Source organism: Miniopterus natalensis, chromosome 1 (assembly GCF_054644295.1).
Source record: "Miniopterus natalensis isolate mMinNat1 chromosome 1, mMinNat1.hap1, whole genome shotgun sequence".
NCBI lineage: Eukaryota > Metazoa > Chordata > Mammalia > Chiroptera > Miniopteridae > Miniopterus > Miniopterus natalensis.
In genome coordinates this window covers 23,520,711-23,543,311 of record NC_142081.1, presented here as the reverse complement: position 1 = coordinate 23,543,311, position 22,601 = coordinate 23,520,711, and the positions used below count along the sequence as shown (strand labels likewise).

Genomic DNA, 22,601 nt, shown 5'->3' with positions numbered 1-22,601 from the left:
GGACTTTCCCGATTAATATAATAAAAAGTAGATTTCAGAATAAGGAATATTACAAGGGATAAAAAGGAACGTTTGCTAATGAAAAAGGATTCAATTTATCAAGAAGACATTAAAACGCTAAATATGAGTGCATCCACTAACAGAACTTGAATATCAATGGAACACACAAACATGAGAAAAGGGCATATAAAAAATGACAGATGCAAATTTCAACACTTCTCTCTCAGTACTTGATAGACAAAGTACAGAAAAATCCGTAAAAATATAAAACACTTGAACAACACTAAAAACCAACTTGACTTAATTTACCTTTTACAGAACAAACTCAACAACTATAGAATAAGCATTCTTTTCTAGTGCACAGGTCATGTTCACAAAGATTGACCGATGGCTGATCCATAAAGTAAGTCTCAGTGAATTTCAAGAGGGAACTGAATGAGAAGCCAGCAAAAAATAATTGTATTAGTTTTTTGGGTTGCCATAACAAAATACCACAGACTGGATGGTTTAAACAACAGCAATTCTGTTCTGGAAGACTAGAATGCCCAACATCAAGGTATCTGCAAGGTAAGTTTCATTCTGAGGCTTCTTCTCTTGACTAGTAGGAGGCCACCATCTCACTGTGTGTTAATGATTTCTTTGTGCCTGTGGGTCTCTTCCTATAAGGGCAGTGATTCCATAAGATTAGGGCCCCACTCTTATAACTTCAGTGAACCTTAACTACTTTTGTAAGGGCCCTATCTCCAAATACAGTCACATCAGGGGTTAGGGCTCCAACATATTAATTTGGGGAAGACACCATTTGAAAGTCCCTAAATGTTTGGAAAACAAATAACCTATTAGTTAAAGATAAAATTATATGGGATAGAAAAGATTTTAGCTAAATAACAATGAAATCATAATATATTAAAAATTGTAGGATGCGGCCAAAGCAGCATTTAGAGGAAAATTTACAACTCTAAATTCTCATGAAAGAAAGGAAATAAAAAGGCATAATATTAATTATCTAAATTTCTATCTTAAGAAACTAGAAAAAGAGGAGTAAATTCAATCCAAGGGGAGTAGAAGTTAGGAAATAGTAAAATAAGTACAGAATCAATAAATAGAAAAAAATTTAACAGAGCCAAAAGACTATTCTTTGAAAAGATTAATAGAGTTGATGAATGGCTGGCAAGACTAATCCAGAAAAATGAAATTTACAAATTACCAGTATCAGGAATACAAAATAGATTTTCACTAGAATGGCTAAAATACACATATTTCACTGACATTGCTTGTTTAATTATCTCTTTACTTCAACAAAAGAATCAGTTCCAATTATGAACAAAACTGCTATAAACAGCCATGTACAAATAAATGTTTGTTCATTTAAAAAAATCTTGGTCCGGCTGGATGTGGAGGAGGAAGCCGATCAATGACTCTCATCATTGATGTGTCCATCTCTCTCTCTCCCTCTCCCTTCTTCTCTCTGAAATCAATAAAAATATACTTAATTTAAAAAAAAATTGTACTCCTGTGCCCATACACTACCTAGTACATAAACAAACCTTGGTTGGTGCCAAATGACTATTAATGCCATAAGAAATAACAGGAATTCCTGACATTTCTATTTCTGTGCAAATCTAACAAGGTTAAAAATGTCTCTGTGAGCCGCTAGCAGGCTTTTCCATAATCCAAAAAAAGGACATTAAAAAAGGGGAGGTGGGGCAGGAGAATATAAAAGAGGAAGCCCAATGTCCTTAAAATTCCTATGACACAGGTTACCCTATCTTTTCTACATGACTCAACTCTTGCCCCACTAAAATCTATTCTCTACACAACAGCAGTAATGACAGGCGGCATTTAAGCTCTGTAAATTAATTAAGTGATTACCTTTTGGTAAAATGCTTAGAAAAGTGCCTGGTAGAGTCAACACTATAAAAGTATTTGTAAAACAAAACAAAAAAACATTTAATTTTTTCAACTCTATGAGTAGGTTCTATTAATACTCCCATTTTTTTGGCTTAAAAAAATTAAAGCATAGAGAAGTGAGGTAACTTGCCCAATGCCACAGAGCTAGTAACTCAGACATTGTAGCTTTTATTTACTATGCTCTGCTGCTCACTGCACTTGTATTAAAATTCAATTCTTTTGTATCCACAGAGCCTGGCACAGAAACTTGCCCTACAGTTGTTGCTCAATAATATGTCTGGATTGAAAGAATGATTCAGTGATTCTAATGAGTGAATCCAGAGATTAAATGACTAGGCATCTTTAGACCCAAAACTATTATATATTCCCTGGAGAAACTCTCTGATCCAAAGATGAAATATGTCACTTGTCATTTTGTTACCTCTCCCAAAAGCCAGTAAGAAATATGCATTGACAAATAAAGGCAGCAAGAGGAAAATCTTTCACCTCAAAGGAACAAAAAGATGGTGCAACAATAAAAAAAATGTATTATGCCCACGGTCAGTCAGTGCCTGCCCATCCCACTGCTTCATCTGATGGGGGCAACAAGTATGGCCTACCAAAGATGTTTCAGGCAGTACGTGCCAGGATGTACACCGGGGCCTCTTCTTATTGCTCCTCAACTTCTCTTTCAAATATCTAAGTAGACATTCTTATTTTCTCATCCCAGAATAAGCCCTTGTTCAAGCACTGAATGTAAATGCCTGGCCTCTACTACATCATGTCTCTGCTCCCTTGCTTTTGAAATGTTTCAGTCTCTTCATTTTTGCCTCATGGTACAATATGTACCCTCTCCACTGCCCTCTTTTCAACTTTCTCTTACTCTACCTCTTCTTGCCCAACATATAGTAAACTGCACAATGTCTATTCATTGCATGAATATACTTTAGTTTTGTGCAAGGGGAAAATGACATTATCTGTTTCCAAAATATTTCCTAAAGGTATTTAATATTTTCTTGGGTCTTTTGCCTGAAATGGTTAATTGACTTTGACTCTTCAAGGAACACAACATACCTGATGAAGATCCATAGCTCTTTCATTATTCTACCTCTTGAAGGTACTTAACACATGCCTACCATCCTTATCCTCCTATTGAACTGCAATATTCCTAAAAATAAGGATCACATTTTAATGTTTTATTCTAGAATCCATGATTTCTAATCATAATGTAATAAACACTAAATGAAGATTTTTAAAAAGAGCTTCCCACCCAGCCGGGCGTGGCTCAGCGGTTGAGCGTCGACCTAGGATCCAGGCGATCAGGGTTTGATTCCCGGTCAGGGCACATGCCTGGGTTGCGGGCTCGATCCCCAGTCGGTGGCATGCAGGAAGCAGCCGATCATGACTCTCATCATTGATGTTTCTACCTCTCTCCCTCCCTCTCCTTTCCTCTCTGAAATCAATAAAGATATATTTAAAAAAAACACACACAAAGAAAAAAACCAGCTTCCCTTAATTTCTGAGTCTCCTGAGACCAACAGTTTGTTCTGATTCATAATCTAAGTATAAATTTTTTCCTCAATAAATAATTTTGCTTTTATTCAAATACAGTAATTGGCTACTTTGCTGCCTAGTCACATGGCTTTACAAAATGTTTCTACAGTTGAGCATCTATCAGCTTACCTTTCTACTTCTTCAAAGTAATTCCTAGATATTTAACACTTTATTGTTATACTAAAGGAGTGTCTTTGAAAAAAATCTTAATAAGATTGATCCTTGCCCTGGCCGGTGTGGCTCAGTTGGCTGAGCATCATCCTATGCACCAAGAGGGCGCCGGTTTGATTCCAGTCAGGGCACATGCCTGAGTTTTGGTTTGATCCCAAGTGGGGGGCCTGCATGAGGCAGGTGATCAATGTTTCTTATCAATGTTTCTCCCTCTCTCCATTTCCCTTTCTCTCTCTCTCAAATCAATAAAAACATGAAAAAAATAAATAAAAAGACCGATCCTTAAGCAATCTTTAGAGACTTGTACCATATACTCTTCTCTCTATGTGGTTTCCCATCTATTCCATCTCCTTGTTTCTGGTATCTTAGTTTCCTATTCATTATAATATATTATGTCCAAGTTCATTCTTTCAGTCTTAAATTATATTTATTGGAGAACCCTGTTTGTGACTTTTTGAAAGCTGAAACAGACCACGTTACTGTTTTAATTTATTTAACAACATGCCTAGTCATTGAATAAACATTTGCTGACCACTTTATGTCATGTACCAGGCAAGGTGTTAGGAAAACAAGGGATGAAATATATATCCTTTGAATCAGAAGAGCTCAGAGTAAAGTAGAGGAAGGAGACACAGTAAGCAAGCAAATATAAAAATAAACACTGAGATAGGAATATGCACAGAGTCCTTTAGTAGCAAAAGGATAAAAATAAAACTTTCTATGATAGTTCAGAGCCTTGATTTTTAAGTCACACAGACCTGGATCCAGTTCTTAACTCTGCCACCTAAAGAGTTATATGACGTGAGGGCCAAGGCTTTCTCATTTGTATAATGGAATAATAACCATTTCATCTGTTCTTTGTTGGGAGTAGATGAGACAAAGTGCTTAGTGTGGCAGTACACGACAGGTACTCAACAAGAGGTGTATGATATTCTTAATAAGAGGAATATCTGACCTGGGTCAGGAAGGCTTCCTAGAGGCAGCGACTCCTGAATTCAGTCTTAACCACTGAATAGGAAGGGAAAGGAATCAAGATGGAATCTTAAAGAAAGGTTAAGTTTCACCCTGGCTGGTGTGGTTCAGTGGTTAGAGCGTCGGCCCATGCACCAAAGGGCCGCAGGTTCAATTCCCGGTCAAGGGCACATACCTGGGTTGCAGGTTCGATCCATAGCACTGCCAGTTGGGGTGGCATTCGGGAGGCAACCAATCGATGTGACTGTCTCACTTTGATCTCTTTCTCTCTCCCTTCTTCTTTCCCTCCCTTCCTCCCTTCCACTCTCTCTACAAATCAATGGAAAAAATATCCTCTGGTGAGGATTAACAAAAAACAAAAAAAGAAAGAAAGGTTAAGTTTCCACAGTAGCATTGAGAACTTTTCATAATCCATTCTCCACCTCTCTTAGCAACCTCGTCTCCCTTAACTCTCCTTCTACCCAGGCTGCTTGACTCACTAATTTATTTCCTTTTCTCTATTACTGCTTAGGCCATACTCATCCCTGTTCCTCACACTAGTCTAAAGCCTATCTATAAAACTAACATAAGTTCTATCTTCTTGGAATTGATCAGTCTGGCCCTTATCAATGCCTTCATTCTCTGAGCTTTTCAATGACAGAGTCAGATGAACACACTCCCCTACACACATCCTTTGCCCTCCCTCCCATTACATACATGCTGGTCATAGTCCATAACCATCGCACCGAGATTTCACTTTTTACATGAGAATGCCATGTCTCCATTGAAATGTAATTTCCAGGAGGGCTAGATTTCGTGTAATCAAGAGAAAATAGGGCAAGGATATAGCATTTTAGTCTCAGATCTATTGGGTACATGAAAGAACAGATCAGAAAACTGTGAGCAGCAGTCTCAGGGTTAAACACAAAGCATGTGATGGGTCTGTAGAGGCTTAAACGCTTGCCCTTAATGAGGTTTCTTGTTTTTAGGTTCTCACCTTGACATGCCCTCAGCTCTATCAACAGCAAACTATAAAAACTTTCCCCTGTGGATTGTGTAAGTCATTTAAGATGCCTCAAATCCTCTGGGGATAAGGCATGATATAATAAAATAAAGGTCAGGAGAAAAGTTGGAGTCAGCTCCTTAGACTTCGCTACTATACTGGGATGCAGCATATGAAATAGTAGAAGCAAGAGATCGGGGGTTAGCCCAGCCGGTGTGGCTCGGTGGTTGGGCATCAGCCTAGGAATCAAGAGGTCATGGTTCAATTCCCAGTCAGGGCACATGCCTGGGTTGCAGGCTCAATCCCCAGTATGGGGCATGCAGGAGGCAGCCGATCAATGATATTTCTCTCTCACCAATGTTTCTATCTCTCTAGTCCTCTCTCTAAAAATCAATAAAAACATATTTTTTTAAAAAGAGAGAGAGATCTGGGTTAAATTCCTGACTCCTGAAACGCAATGGCTTTAGAACTTGGTTAAACCCTTAACCTCTCTGGGATACAATTTCCTCATCTAATAATGTGGATTAATCACTTAACCACTCAAGGTTCCTGTGAAAGTTATATGAGTTTAATACATATATAAAGCAAATAGCAGAGTGCCAGAAAGATAACATTTGCTTAATTATTCATTATTAAAACATTAAACCAACCCATTTATCCTTTGCAACTCCTTTAAAGTAGAGAAAGGGAGATTTTTTTTCCCTCTTTAAAGGTGTATCAGGAGCAACTTGCTGACACCCACTGAGGCCTCAGTCCTGAACAAGGAGTCCTAATCCTAATACCCAATGTACAACAGAGTTGTATTTATGGCCAATCTCTGGGAGGGGGAAGCTAGATTAGATTCTTGTCATACTTCTTGTAGTAACTGGGTCTTTCCAACATTAAGAACTCTCAGTTTGATAAAGGAAAAAGTGGGAGGCTTAGAGAATTAATCAAGCTGGACTCCCATAAAAAGAAAAGAGATAAACAGTGTTCCATAAAGCATAAAAGGTAAACCCTTCAAACCCTTAAAGGCACTTGAGATTCTGACCACTGCCTTTGACAATTCTTTGAGCACCTATTGTCAAACCAAAGTGGCAGGAATCACAAAATAACAGGCGAAATAGCCAAAGAATCCTGAACTCTTGGAAGTGGAAAAACCTACAAAGTTATCCGGCCTAAGTAAGCCTCTCCTTACAAAGTTGAGGAAGTTGGTACAGGAGAGAAGCCAAATTGCATGCCAAGCTTCTCTTTGTCTCCCCAAATTGTTCTAATTTTCCTAAGACTTCATTATTTCCTTTAAAGTAACCAAGATCAGACGGTTCATCTGCCTTGCAAAATGGATCCAAACACTGGGAATATTTAAGACTCTTGCCCCTGACACAACACTGCTGCCAAAAAGAAAGGAAAGGTATGTACATATTTGCAGTTACCTGATTAAACTATCAAGTCCTTGCATAGGAAGTTGTACACAAACAGTGACAATACTACCTACAAACAGAAATGAGAACTAGAGGCTTTTCATAGTTCTACAGAAAGAAAGATCTCTATGGGACTACCAAAATCACTGGAAGTTTCTAGTGGTGGTAACTTACTTCTTGCTTGTTTATCTGCATGATGACACAGGGAAGAAAAGCAAACTAGACTGAGAGACTTCTTAGGAGTACCAGCTCTGGGAGGTGATAAACAGAAACTTGATACCTTTTCTTGTTAATTGAAGCACCCAAACTTCAAATGACGGATTTAATCTAAGTGCAATCCAAAATTTGTGGCTCTACTCTCTAAAGTTCATCAACTTATATGAGTATGACATGAACACACTTAAGAAATTTAAAGAAGTCACCCGGTGAATAAATCCATTCATTTTGAGGGTTTTTGTTTGCTTGTTTTTGTGTTTTTTAAATATGTTTTTATTGATTTTAGAGAGAGAAGAAGGGAGAGGGAGAGAGAGAAACATCAATGATGAGAGAGTCATAGATTGGCTGTGTCCGGCATGCCCCCCACTGGGGATGGAGCCCACAACCCGGGCATGTGCCCTGACCAAGAATCGAACGCTGACCTCCTGGTTCATGGCTCGACCACTGAGCCACACCAGCCATTCATTTTGAATAAATGTACGTATAATACAGAAATTAAAACACTTTTGAGTGAAATATATTAGCTAAATATAATTATTATTCTTAATTAGTCCCTTGAAGTTTGTCCAAACTCCAATGATTCAGAAAAAAATGCTAACATTAGGAACTTTAGGTCTGCAAGATCAACATGGAATTTTAGTGAATGGTGAACTAAACATTAAGCAACACTGTTAGGCAAATACCAAAAAAAGGTGAAGCAATACTATACTGAACTTTAAAAATATTTAGTGACTGGAACATGCAAGATCATTTCAGAGTTCTGCTCTGCTCCAGTCAGGAGATACTGAAAATACTGTTGGATACCACAGCCCAAGGTCTATGTCAAAGTACGTTAAATTCCTAACAGACAAGAATCAAACCTCAAATCACATCACAAGACAACAAGTATAATAACTACAGGTATTTAGGCTATAGAAGGAAGAGACAAAACAGGAGGAGGACAACTCGATGCCTTTAAATACAGGGGGTCCCAAAAAAATGTGTACAAACTTTAACAGCTGATAGCTGAATTTTGAAAATGAAATGTAAATAAACATTGCTTTTATAATTATTCAAAGTGTGTGTATACATTTTTGGGGGGGACACCCTATATTTGCAGGGAAATCAGAAAAGGAACTACCATTGTTTTAATGGGCCCTTAGGAGAAGAACAAGTACCAATGAATGAAAAACAGATTTTGGTTTAATAATAATTTTCCATGTTAGCTTCAAAGACAATAAATATTGAGAGTGAAAGGAGAAATTAATACAGAACGGGAAAAGTGAACCTAAGAAACAGGCATAAGAGCTTTTGACAAAAGTTTAGGAGCTCATACGGCGCATGACACTAAACCATACAGATTAGCAATGAATTATATTGATAAGTCAACTTCCAATTTTTTATAACCAGAAAGAAGGCAAAGTATGAATGATTCTGAAAGCCATATTTTGTGGAGAATAATCTAAGTGGTGGTCAAGCTACTGCAAAATTCCAGGTGAGAAAATATCATTGGACTGTTCTAGGTAGTGGTGATGGGAACAGAAAGGAGTGGAAGGCTCACAGAAACATTTCAGAGATTGCGCTCTTGGTACTTGATGACTTATTGGAGACTCTCAGGATAACAGTATTGAGTGGGATTTACTGTGTTATTAACAGTAACAACAGTAATAGTAAATACTTACATAGTGCTAACCCTGTGTTCCAAATGTTTTACATAGTTTAATTGATTTCATTCTCATAACCCTATGAAGTGTATTCTATTATGCACATTTTACGGAAGAGAAACTAAGGTTTCCATCAGTCAAACTGAACAGAGAATAAATATCAAAGAACCTACATTATCCCACAGCTAAAACTCTGAATCCATACACTACACAGGTGTAAAGGAAACGCAACGAAATTTGAGGCAGGCAGCATGCAGTAACAGTAACAGGCTCAGTGTGTGAAGAACATCAGAGGGAAGAGGGCTGTAGGTGTGAGAATTTGGCAGTATCAGAATCAGAGAACCATGATCCATGTCAAGAAACAGAAAATCGTTGGCGCTCCAGAAGCATGATGCGCTTGTTTAAAAAAGAAAAACAAAACAAACACACACAAAAACAAAACAAACACACACAAAAACACCAACACATAAAACACCCGCATTAAATCTAAATTCCTAGAGACAGGGCCTAGTAATTTTATTTTAAAAGCAAAACCCCAAACGCCTGAGTAATTAATTCTGAGGCAGAACCAGGTTTAGGAACTTCTGTAATAGATCTCTAAGGTCTCTTTATAATTTAAAATTCTAGATGACACGAAATGAATTTCCCAGAAGTGAACAGCGGGAGGGAGGGATACTAGCACCAAGAAAACGGCTGTGCATTTTACAGTCTACACCGTTTATGCTCCCATTTTTACTATACAGTCCTCTCATAGAACAGGTATAGCCCAGGCAATGGGAGGAGAGGTGTGTTGTTCATGGTGTGCTGGCTAAAAAGCAGGCTTTCCCCCAGGATTTTCTGGTACCATTCGCAGAAAGAAACCTGTCCTGACTATAATAGAGGCGGTAATCAATTGAAAAAATGAGATGGATTCCTCAGGTCCATGTCTGGCTAACAGTGGGTACCAATATATTCTTCTACGTGCTCAAAAGCATCGCAGGTAACCTCTAGGTTGGGGCCTGTCTGCTCTGAGGCCAAAAAATCTGGCTTAGCAGAAAAGGTGTCTGCTCTGCAAGCACACCTCAGTACGCCGTTCCCAAAGATGACCAGGACCTGTTCCGGACGTACCTGAGGGTCCTCTGGTAAGATTGATCTCTTCCTCTATGACCAAATAATCCACTCTTCCGTTCATGTTTTACTACCTGCCTGGTTTCCCACTTGGTCCACTAAGGCTCTCACAGGTGAAGGTGAATCAATCTCAGCAGGGCGCCTAAAACACCGCACTTTCAGTTTCAGCGGCCCCTAGACCGGAAGAGGAAGCCGGGAACGCTGGGAGCGCCAGGAATGCTGGGAATTGTGGTTCCGGTGGCGGGCGCGTTGCGACGTCTTCGCCGGCCGTCCGGCCTAGTGTGAGGTGAGCAAAGAGCTAGTTACTGTTGAGGGTGGGGACGGAGGGAAGGTAAAGGTAAGAGGCGTAAGTAAATTCAGTGTGGAGGAACATGAAAACTAAGACCTCCTGCTACTTCAGGAAATCTCCACAATGAAAAGGGAAAAAGAAGAACTGTGTTATTCAGTACGCACTAAACCAGACTGGGCTGGGCGTCTCCGGCAATCTGCTCTTAGGACTCAAAGACAGAAACCTCACCCTTTTATGTAGCCAGGCCGATACAGTGCACGTTTTCACGTAGGAGGACTTCCAACAACACCGTTTGCTATACCACCTTTGGTAAGTCACCTTTTGGGTGGCCATTATCCAGAGTGAAAAATAAAACTTTTCTATCTCTATGGCAAGCAGGCCCTTACAGCTTGGAGCAAGGCCCCTATCGACATATAAAAGGGGCAGTGGAAGGATTTATGATTACAAGTTCGCTCAAGAAGATACCTTAAGAAAAGGGGTAAAGTTCTCTTTCTTCTAGTAAAAGAGAAAATGCAATCTTAAAAAAAAAAAAAAAAATCCTTGCAATAAGACTAGTGGGTGAACTGTGACTTCAGCCGGGCCTTCCAGACCCTGAAGGTGGAATTCCAAAACAGGGCTTGAAGGAAGCTTAAGGGGTCAAAATCTGACAAGCCTTAAGGGCCAAGAAGGTGATTTAAATGTGGGAACAACCTGGAGTTAGACCACAGCAGTTAGCGGGGACTCTGGGGGACTGAACAGTGCAGTTCCAATTAAGGCATTCGAATTCAGATTAAATAATTAAAACAGAAGCTACAGTGTTTACCAAAGAAAGAAAGAAAGAGGTGGATTCCTCAGGAAGGCCTTTTATTTGCTAATCCTGAGAGAAGTTAATAGGAAACAGTGGAAAAGAAAACGAGATAATGTTAGAAGGCTTGATCTCAAGTTTCGATTTTATCTTCTTCCAGTTGTCGAGCTTTGAGCAGGTAACATAATTGTCTCCCTTGTTTCCCCATCTGAAAAAGGGCATAATCATAGATCTTTAAAAGGTTGTTGAAAGGATTAAGTGAGATGAAATTTTAAAGCTTGCGCCTCAACTTCAAACTCAGATCCCTACCACCCTCACTTCCAACCCTCCTCAACATATGTTGGTTGAATGAGTGAATAAAATGATCATAATAAAACATGGAGTATGATAAATTAAAAAAGTATGGTATAAGTAAGAGACGCTGGAATACTGAGAGGGAAGAGATAAAATAGAAATAGGAAAGGGAAATCAAGGAAGTTATCAATGAAGAAATTTGGAGGGGAAAAAAGTTTCTTGGGGACTACTGGGGGAAATCACTAGCCTGTACCTAGGAAGATTACCTTTCTCACCTGAGCACACAGCTTTAAGAGAAACACGTAGGACAGTAAAAGGAAGAGTCACCAGTTATTTGCTCAGGAAACTATGTTCAGGAAATGCTGGTAATAAGTGGGGTGGCAGATTAGGCATGTAAATTGACTTTATATCTTAATGTAAGTATAGTTTTTTAACAATGAGGAAACTTTAATATGTATGAAGAAAGAAAACAGGATATATGGATTTCTGCTCAGAGAGAACAATTCAGAAAAATGATGGAATCAGGATAGTAATGGGGGGGGGGTGTTTAGAGAATAGCAAATACAACAGAGCCTATGAGTAGAAAAAGCATGACTTGGTAGGTGATGACACTGAAAAAATCGGCTACAAACAGATGGTGGAGGAACACTGTGGCAGAGATATTCACTTAATTCTATATGCAATAGGCTAAGATGGAAGTTTATTTCTCTTGTATTAAAGAACTCTGGAAATCCATAGTTCAGGCCTCATATCAAGGCTCCTTAGTCACTGAGGCCCAGGTTCCTTCCAGCTTTCTGTCCTCTCTCCAGCCCCCTCCCCAGAGTGTGGCCTTTGCTTCATGGTCCAAAATGGGTTTTGGAACTCCCACCCTCATCTTCACACTCCAAGAAAGTAGTGAAGAAAAGGCAAAGAAAGTTTCACTCCATACTTTTATGGAGACCTCTTGGAAGTTTCATACACTTCTTATATCTCAGCCAGAAATCTGGTCTTACGGTTATACTTAACCGTAAGGGAGGCCTAGGATATGTCATATTTTAGTGAGATAGAAATGTGCCAACTGAAAGAAACCAGGATTACTATTATAAGTAAAAGGTGAGAATGGATATTGGTAGTCTGACACACAAAGCGACAGTCTGAACTAGCCTTTCTACTTAAGGCCTTATGACTTTGAGGTATGTAAAAAGTATGAATCTTGGTTACTTCAGCCTACTGTTTTTACAAGATTAGTGGAAACTTTGCCTCACAGCTTGAGGGACTTTATTCACAACTTGCTCTATTTTTGCATATTTCGTGTCATGTAGTCACTTTTTCTTCCCAATCTCCTGTTTGCTCCTACCCCCTCCTACTTCAATATTTTATTGAAAACACTGACAGCCAGGTGTATCATAATCAATGCCTAAGTTATGACCTAGTGAGTGTGCCCCAATCGTGGCACCTAAAAATAAGTGATAATCCGCTATACATACATGTGCTACTCTCCAATTGGGGTTGCATACTACATCAAAGTTAGAAAAGTAGGTCGCCCCATGTATTTCATGTTCTGTAAGAAGCAATGAAGTATCATGAGGAATAGTGAATCACCATCCCCAATATTTCCATAGACCAAATCAATTTATAGCAGCTGCAACATTGGGCCAGTTATACATATCCACCTAATCCCACCCATTTCATATACATATCATATGCATGTGGACCTCTAGAGTATTATGGTTACAAATGCTATGCAGGATGCTATTTATGACCACTGCATTCTCTATTACATGTGTCTCATTATTGTACATTTGAAAGCTGTCAAGAGAATAGGTCTTAGAAGTTCTCATCACAAGAAAAAGTTTTTAACTATGTATGGTGAAGGGTGTTAACTAAATTTATTGTGGTGGTCATTTCTCAATATATACATATATGAAATAATTATGTTGTACAACTAAAACTAATAGGATGTTATATGTTAATTATGTGTCAATAAAACCCAAAAACACACACACGCAAAAGACAAAAACTAAAAAAGAATGTGTATACTTTTATTTTTCTACTTTAAATTTTTAAAATATTGACTTCACATTTTGTGATAATATACTTTCAAGGTCCATTTCTTTTTTATTTTATTTATTTTTCAGTTACAGGTGTATTTTGCTCTTGTTGGGTAGAGAATTCTGTGTATCTCTGTTGGTCCAATTGGTTCAAGTCCTAGTACCTTATCAATACTCTGCCTCATTATATCAAATATTTATAGTGGTATGTTGAACATCCAACTATTTTTATAAATCTGTATTTTCCCTTTCAATTCTGTCAATGTTTGCCTCACATATTCTGGAACTCGGGTGCTTGTGACATATATGTTTATAATTATTATATCTTCTTGGTGAATTTACCCTTTTATAAGTACATAATGTCCTACTTTGTCTCTTTGTACAGGTTTTCCCTTACCATTTGAATATATTTAAAACAGTTGTTTTATAGCCTTTGTCTAGTAAGTCTGATGCCTGTGCTCCACTGGGGATGGTTTCTGTCAGCTTAGTTTGTTCCTTCAAATGAGCCACGGTTTACTGTAGTTTTGTATGTGTTGTGATTTTTTAGTTGTTGAAAATTGGATATTTTATTAAAATGTGGTAACTCCGGAAATTATTTTCATCCTTCCTAGTGATGCTTTTTAAAAATTTGATTGTTGCCCTGTGTAGTGTGGCTCAGTTGGTTGGTGCATCATCCCGTGGACCCAAAGGGTCATGGGTTTGATTCCAGGTCAGGGCACATACCCAAGTTGTGGGTTCAATCTCCCGGTCAGGGCCTATACGAGAGGCAACAGATCGATGTTTCCCTCTCACACCGATGTTTCTCTTTCTCCCTCTCCCTTCCTCTTTCTAGAATCGAAGAAAAACATATCCTTGGGTATAGATTAAAAAAAATTTGTTGAAAGTCACTGGAGACTTTTTCAAACAAAAGTTTCAAAGACTGCTCAGGGTTATGGGTGCTCTCTGAAGACTGTTCCTTTAGCTCGTCTTGAGCTTATATGTTCACAGAGGTTCCCATGAATTCCTGAAGCAATTTGAAGATGGCTCATTCCTTTTTGTTGTTGTTGTTAATCCTCTCCTGAGGGTATTTTTTCCATCTACTTCTAGAGAGAGTGGAAGGAAGGGAGGGAAGGGGAGAGGGAGGGAGAGAAACATCGATGTGAGAGAGACACATCAATTAGTTGCCTCCTGCATGTGCCTGGACCAGGGCCAGGGATGGACCCTGCAACCCAGGTATATTCCCTTGAAGGGGAATTGAACCCATAACCCTTTGATATGCTGGCCTACGCTCCAACCACTGAGCAACACCAGCCAGGGCAAAGATGGCTTATTCTTGATTGGGCCTTTTCTTGGTTGCTGGAAACATTTATTTTTTCCCCTGATCTCCTATAAAGTTGGTTCAGATAGTTTCTAGTTGTTTTTCTTCAGTTTTACTGTGGCGGAAGGAGAGCTTGGAGCTTCCTAGTCTGTCATTTTACTGATGTCACTCTCAGTACAAAACTTTTAAAAGTTGTATGATTTACACTGACCAGGTGGCTCAGTTGATTGCAGCGTCATCGTATCCATGGAAAGGTTGCCGGGTGTGTACAGGAGGTAGCTGATCAGTCTCTCTCTCTGTCTCTTCCTCTCTCTCTAAAATCAATGAACATATCTTCAGGTGAGGATAAATAAGTAAATAAAATCTGTATGATTTCACAAAACAACACAGAGTAGTTCATTAAAACCCACAAATTGTTTCAAGACTGCCACTTAGCAAAACATGGTCCTGTTTCATTTATCACCATAGGGAATGGTATGAATTACAACTATTGCAAAATCCATCGAATTACCTCTCATTTTCATATATATCCAAACCTCTTTCTTTTTTCTTTCTGTAATAGTAGAGCCTAATTCTACCATAAGTACACCTTTGCTTATAAAATATTAATTTATATTCTGGTGCGTGATATTCTTAAGAATCTTACTGACTCTAAAACCATGATTTGTTTAAAATCTCATGCAGTTTTTCAGTTGGAAAAATACATGAATCAGCGTCCAATTGTCTCCACATCCTAACTCTCATATTGAATACCCCCACACTTACCACCCTCCTTCCTCCTCCCAAAATACCCACATTACCCTCCCTTAAGCAGGAGATAATATAAGTTGGTACAAGTTTTGACAGGTGAGATGCAAAAGAAAAATTCACAAAGACTTTTTTCTGACTTTCGGTTTTTTAATAAAATGAAGAAGAATTTTGAAAGGGTAAACATACACACATGATTACTCAAAACTAACTCATTTCTGATTTCTCCATGTATGGGAACAATCCTCTTCAGACCATTCAGATAGCCTATGCATTTGGTCAACATATTGTGTAGTAGCTTTCCTGGCTATACTTTTTCTACAGCCTGAATGCTAAAAGCAGCTTAATTATCTTTCAAACATTACCATCCTTGTATCACCCCTGTCCTCACAAATACCCTCCCAATAAACATAAAGGAAAAATGGGTAACTTACTATCACTCTGTCCCAAATGGCCGAACTTTCTTTTCTGTTCCATTTTCCAAAAATACATATCTGATGTTTGAGTTCATCAGTTTTTCTAATCCTTACCAATACAGTTAGTTCTATTCATTTTTATACCATTCACAGTACTTTTTGTTCTTAAAATTATCTTTTTTTTAATCATGGCGAGTTCATCTCAGGCTGAGGTCAAGGCATGCTTATAACTTTGCAAATGTTCCATATTGCACTGATATTGAAAAAAATCTTCCATTGCTGCATAAAACATTTAAACATTTAAATATTAATGTGTGAGTTACCCTTCCCAACTGAAAGATATGATCCATAAGAGAAGAAAATAGGTGCCTGGCTCGTCATCCCATGAACCAGAAGGTCATGGTTTGGTTCCCAATCAGGGCACATGCCCAGGGTTGTGGGCTCGATTCCCAGTAAGGGGGTGTGCAGGAAGCAGCCAATCAATGTTTCTTCTCTCTCATTGATGTTTCTGTCTCTCTCTCCAGCTCCCTTCCTCTCTCTGAAATCAATGAAACATATATATATATAAAAGAAAAAGAAAACAGATGAGATAAGTTCTTCTTGGTAACTTCCCTATATGGACTTGAGTACATTCACATGCACTTCAATGTTGAAATGATTTTTGAAAAGGTAAAGAAGATGGTGCGTGAGATAAGTTAATGATGTGTTTCTTCAGACTGGGTCAAAAAGAGGCTGAAGTCAGAACTTTTATACAAAATTAACTTCCTGAGGCATACTTAGCATTGCAATAAAATACACAGATTTTAAGGGTGCAGCCTGATGGATTTTGATTTGTAACCACAAGCCTGTCTTAGTCTGTTTGGGCTGCTATAACAAAATGCCATAGAGAGCAAGGGGGCTTCTAAACAAGAGAAGTTTACTTCTCACAGTTCAGGAGGCAGGGAAGTCCAAGTCCTAGGCACCAGCAGATTCAGTGTGTGGTGAAAACTACTTTCTGGTTCATAGATGGCACCTTCTTCCTATAACCACACAAGGCAGGCAGAAGGGGTGAGGGATCCCTCTGAGGTATCTTTTATAAAGGCACTAATCCCATTCCTGAGGGCCCTGCCCTCCTGACCTAATCACTTCCCAAAGGCCTCACTGCCTGATGCCTTCCCCCTAGGGGGTTAGGATTTCACCCTTTGAATTTGGGAGCTACACAAACATTCAATCTATAGCACACCCCCGTCAAGATACACAAGTTTTCCATCACTCCAGAAAGTTCCCTCCGTTCCCACGTCAGGAAACTACCACGTTAAATTCTATTCCCAGAACTGATTCTGGACTATTCTAAAACTTTATGGAAATTAAATCACATATTAACTTCCTTTGGTCTGATTTCTTTCTCTCGTCATCCTTCTCCTCCTCCTCATCATCATATCTGTGAGATACATCCATGTTCTTACACGTAACAGAACTTTCTTCTGATTTACTGGTTATTCCACTAATATACCCATTTTTTTATCCACTGCTGTATTAAGTGCTGGTGGTTCCAGGTGGTGGGATAAATTCATGAATAATGCTGCTATGAACATTCATGTGCAAGACTCAGTGAATAATTTCCTAGGGCTAGAATCTCCGGGACATAGGGTAGATGTAGGTTTCACTCTTCAAGAAACTATTAATATACGCCCTGAATTTCCTACTCATGACATTTCTTTACACTTTCTTTCGATAATTCGGCCCAAATGCATTCAGTTTTCATAAAGTGTGTGAGAATATATTTCTCTCCTCAAAATTCTTAGAGACAGAAGCTTCCACTCTCCGCACCATGCTCTATTTTCATGTCATGTTGACGTATTATGTCCTCCAAGCTTAAGGCAAAAAGCCACCATGTGTCTTAAAACTGTCACAAAAGCACATCCCCTGTGGGCCAAGACCTGTAGCCCTGGAGACTACACAGGTGCAGGGAGGGCAGCGGAACAGCCGCCAGTGGGTCAGTAAGAGGAATGGAAACTGGGCCACCCAGCTCCTACTCCTTGGTTCCTGGTCCCATGTGTTCTGCGTAACAGATGTACAGCACCACATAGCGGTCTCTGATTTAACACAGACACTGCACGCCGAAGGAGGGCGCTCTGTCCGTCCAGAGTAGTGTTTCAGGGCTGGCATTTTGGCCATGTCTTCAGTAGGCTCTCTCACACACTACGAGGGTAGCTGCTACTAAAAATTTGATAAGCGATGCAGACTGTGTATTCCCTTGGGTGGGCCCATTCCTGTACCTCATTCTCTCAAGGGTGAGTTCTCTGTTTTCACGCTCAGTCGTGTGGGATTCCGTTTTTAAAGATCACACATCTCACCAGGAAATCCACTTATTCTTCCCCTGGGTGTTTTCCAAGAGACCAAGGGACCTTTCAGTGCAGGCTCCCTGGATCCCTGAGCACAGCCTCCCCTAATGAATGCACCATTGTTATGTAATAGCTGCCCCCTCCCTGCTCCACCTCTCTGGGGGTGCCAGACCTCCAGTCTCTCTCTGCTCTCCTCCTGACTACACAGCTGGGAAAGGTGCTGTTGCAGGTTAGTCTTGCCTGCCTCCCACTTGCCTGCAGTTTCTTTGGTCACAGGCTGCCTCACTCATGGGGCCTGCCTGGGCCCAGGCCCACCTGACAGGTGATCTCTGGCTGCCTCTACTCTGGCTGCTCCTGTCCCAGGTCTGCTGCTCCCATGCCCTGCCAGGATGGCGCTTCACTTCCTCTGAAATTGTGATCCCCAGGAAGGTGTCCCACAGGGTGGGTGGAGCTGGGGTGCAAGACCAGCTGTCCTACAGGATTCACTTCAGGGGCCGTAGGCATGTGGTTCACATGAAGGTCAAGAAGAACTTGCTGCCCAGACAGTTTCCTGTTATCACCGATAACGACCAAGGTGCCATGCAGGAGGACTACCCCTTTGTCCCTCGAGACTGCTACTACTACAGCTACCTGGAAGGAGTTCCCGGGTCCATGGGCACGCTGGACACCTGCCGTGGGGGTCTGCGTGGCATGCTGCAGGTGGATGACTTCACTTACGAAATCAAACCACTGGAGGATTCTTCCAAGTTTGAGCATGTGGTTTCTCTACTTGTGTCGGAAGAACAGTCAGCAGAGAATGAAAGGTGTAGGATTCAAGAAGAAGATGGTGATCTAGCATATGAAGAGGCAATGGTTGCTGAAAACCCTAGAGCTGTGCCCGTGTATTTGTGGTGGACCCATAAGCAATACGCGAAACTTCACTATACAGTTACTAGCTCATTATACGTGAAGACCCGTAATATGACACAGGTAATAGAGAACGTGGTGATGATAAACAACATAATGCATACCATTTATTTTCAAAATCAACTAGTCATCGAAATACGCCTTATGTGCATATGGCAACATTCGGATCCTACGGAAGTTACCCGTCATCAGAATTCTTACAAACTTGTAGAACACTTTGGTTTGTGGAAATTTTGGGGGTTTTATAACCAAATTCCTCATGATACTTCATTGCTTCTTACAGGACATAAATTGGTTAAAGATATATATTTTGGCCACCACGATGGAGTATGCAACCCCAACTGGGGGGCAATGGGTGTATATGTAGCAAATTATCATATATTTTTAGCTGCCTCTATTTCAGCACATGCACTTGGTCATGGTTTGGGCATGGGACATGATGGAACTGGTTGTAGATGTTTTCGAAGGACCTTCTGTGTCATGGCTCCTACACCAGGTCTTTTTGATATGTTTAGCAACTGTTCCTATGAACGATTCCAGTTTCGTCTGGCTATCTTTCCCAACTGTCTGGCTCATAAAAATGTACCATATGATAATTTTCCTTATATAGCCCCTCGTTGTGGTGACCAGATCATAAATGAGAAGGAAGAATGTGACTGTGGCACCTTTAGAGACTGTGCTAAAGATAAATGTTGCGAGACCAATTGTGCCCTCTCCCTTGGCAGTCAATGCAGTGGAGGAGGTTGCTGTTTGAATTGTAAACCTGCTAAACCTGGATGGATTTGTAGGGAGAGGTTTGGCATTTGTGATCTAGCAGAATACTGTGACGGGAAAACGGCTCTTTGTCCAGAAGATGTTTATATCCAGGATGGAACCCCGTGTTCAGGATTAGCCGTTTGTGTGAGCGGAAACTGTAGTGACCGTGATATGCAGTGTCAGGCCCTTTTTGGCTACCAAGTAAGAGATGGTTCACCAGCGTGCTATAAGCAATTGAATGCAGTAGGTAACCGATTTGGAAACTGTGGGTTGGTGAACGTCCTTTATGGAAAAAGAACTCAGAAATGTGAACCAGATGATGTTTTTTGCGGAATGTTGCACTGTCGTGATGTCCCAGAAGTACCTGGTGTAGGTGATCATAATACATTTCGTCGCCTAATAATAAAAGATGTTCAACAAGAAGTATGCTTTGGATTTGATCTACACCTTGGCTCAGAAGAACCAGCTCTCGGACTTGTAATGGATGGTGCAACATGTGGGCCAGGAAAATTTTGTGTGAAACAGAAGTGTACTTTTCATGCAGACATGGGTTATGATTGTGATGTCAAGACATGCAATTTCAGAGGGGTGTGCAACAATAAGAAACATTGTCACTGTCAACGAGGGTGGAATCCACCAGGATGTAACCAAACAGGACCAGGTGGTAGTGTGGACAGTGGCCCTGCACCTGACAGAGAACCAGGTGTTCGCGGCAAAATAAGTGTTAATGTAAACCACATCCTAGTTGCGCTCTTTATTCGATCAGCCCTTTTACTGCTTGCATTCATTTTGGGTTGGCTTACATACTTAACTGAAGATGATGATGAAGGTGATGATAAAAGAAGGGGTAAAAAGTAAACTGGGAAAGAAACAGAATCCCCTGAACTTTACTAAATGATAACTGGAACTTACACAATGGAGAAAAATCACATTGGCACTTACTGGGAGAATCGATCAAGAATCACTCTGAGAATGGCATCATCCTACAGCTATTCATCCCAAGGTTGTCATCTTGAAATAAAGTGACTTGGAAATTGAAAAACATTCTGTGTGTTTCAGTTCACTTAACATATCATGTGTAGCCATATTGTTAAAATTCCTGTAGATGTCAGTAGGACCTCTTAGATTCGCTAGCCAGAGGGCCTGCACTTACTTAAGATGTTGGCTCTTATGTCTTGGAGATGCTCCTGTAGGAGATCTTGTGGGCAGTGGTGTGCCCTTTGTTATAACAGTTTTGCCCAATTGGTTAAGTGCTAGATTTTTGTTATCTGTTCATTTTATTGGTAGTGTCAAATAAGCATAAAGAGAACCCCTCAGCACACAGAGTAGGAAGATCAAAAACTTCTGTGTCATAGGCCCGTGATGTCAACAGTAGTGCTAGCACCTGCTCTTTATGTGATCTTGCCTGAAGTCTTTGAAGTTTACATTTTCAAGGTCCACAATTACATTCAGAGAAGAAATAGATTTTTCTAAGGTTGTGTGATGATCAAAAAAGCCTCTAAGCCCAGCTGGTGTGTCTCAGTGGTTGACCCATGAACCGGGAGGTCACAGTTTGATTCTCGGTCAGGGCACATGCCCGGGTTGCATGCTCGATCCCCAGTGGGGGGCATGCCGGAGGCGGCCAATCAGTGATGTTTGTCCCTCTCTCTCCCCCTTCCTCTCTCTGAAATCACTGAAAACATTGCTTTTCTTTTCTTTTTTTTACCCCCAAAAAAGCCTCTAAGAAAAGCCAGCCCAATTTAAGCACTTACAGACCAACTCTTATCATTTTTGTTCTTCTTCGGTTGTGCTAAAGCTGGGGTATTCCAAGTATGATGAGTTCAGCATCCCTCCTTATTGTAAAGCTTTCACATTAGGAAGGGGCCACTGATGACTGATCCATCATTTCCTAAGGCCTCGGGTTATTGTGTCATAGTATCTCACATTCAAAGTCACGGGAATTGACTCATCACAGCCTGTCCATAAATTACAGAATGGCACCGACTGTCTGACACATAGGGTGTTTCCGAAAAAGTGTATATACATTCTTGAATAATTATAAAGGCCGTGTTTTATTAAAATACATTTAATATTCCAAATTGAGCTATGGGCTGTTAAAGTGTGTATACGTTTTGGGGGGGACACCATGTATATATGAAGACAAAATTTTAGGTAAGAGGAAACAGGAAGCGGTCACTTCAGAAACAGTGCACTAGAACAGAGTCTGACAAGTGGTGTGTTGTGTTTGTGCTATTTAGATGCCTCAGGCCAAAGTTTACATCTCTTTCTGAAAATATAGGATGCAGATGAGGCCAGCCACCAAATGGTGGAGGAAGGATGCAGCAGTGGAGAATCGGTAGGATCGCCAGTCTGTGACACTGTAACTTGTCCATCTTTTATAGAGCTCTCATGGCCAGCACTTTGTGTCCGGTTGGCTTCTCTGGTCGAGTGATCTGGACCTTCATCTATGATGGGTCTGAGCCCCTGCTTCCTTACTCTTATCAAATATGGGCGCTCCATCAGCAACTGTCATCAGTATCTCCTAAAATCGAGGTTGGATGACCATTTCCTAAGAGGGTTGTTTGTTGCTGATCCATGGGCAATTGTTGAAACTAGACTGTCTTCCTGGGGGGTGGGGGTAGGGGGTGGGTAGCAATTCGGTTTCTGTTTCAGCAGCCTGTTTACCATAGCATGTGAATTCTGGGCCCTGTAACATTTTCCCTCTTTTTTCCTCACTTTCCCAATACTGGTTCATATTCTCACTGATCTGTTTTGCATTTGTTAAGGGCCTGTTGTTTCCCTCAGGCTGTTTTATTTGTACTACAGTAAGTTTGATTGTGTGTG

General features: G+C 40.3%; 2 protein-coding genes across 3 annotated transcripts in view; one reads left to right on the top strand and one right to left on the bottom strand.

Moving 5' to 3' along the window:
• Positions 1 to 10,115, bottom strand: part of LOC107536248 (synaptojanin-2-binding protein) — a 38,528-nt gene extending 28,413 nt beyond the window's left edge. Inside the window, exon 1 of the mRNA XM_016211901.2 lies at positions 9,936 to 10,115. Within this exon, the coding sequence (XP_016067387.1) occupies positions 9,936 to 9,999 (64 nt within the window). The 5' untranslated portion in view covers positions 10,000 to 10,115. The remainder of the gene's footprint in view (positions 1 to 9,935) is intronic.
• A 234-nt stretch (positions 10,116 to 10,349) lies between these two features.
• Positions 10,350 to 22,601, top strand: part of LOC107536246 (disintegrin and metalloproteinase domain-containing protein 21-like) — a 35,502-nt gene continuing 23,250 nt past the window's right edge. For both annotated transcript variants that reach the window (XR_001603110.2, XM_016211899.2), the window contains exon 1: positions 10,350 to 10,533. The gene's annotated coding sequence lies outside the window, so the exon portion shown is untranslated. The remainder of the gene's footprint in view (positions 10,534 to 22,601) is intronic.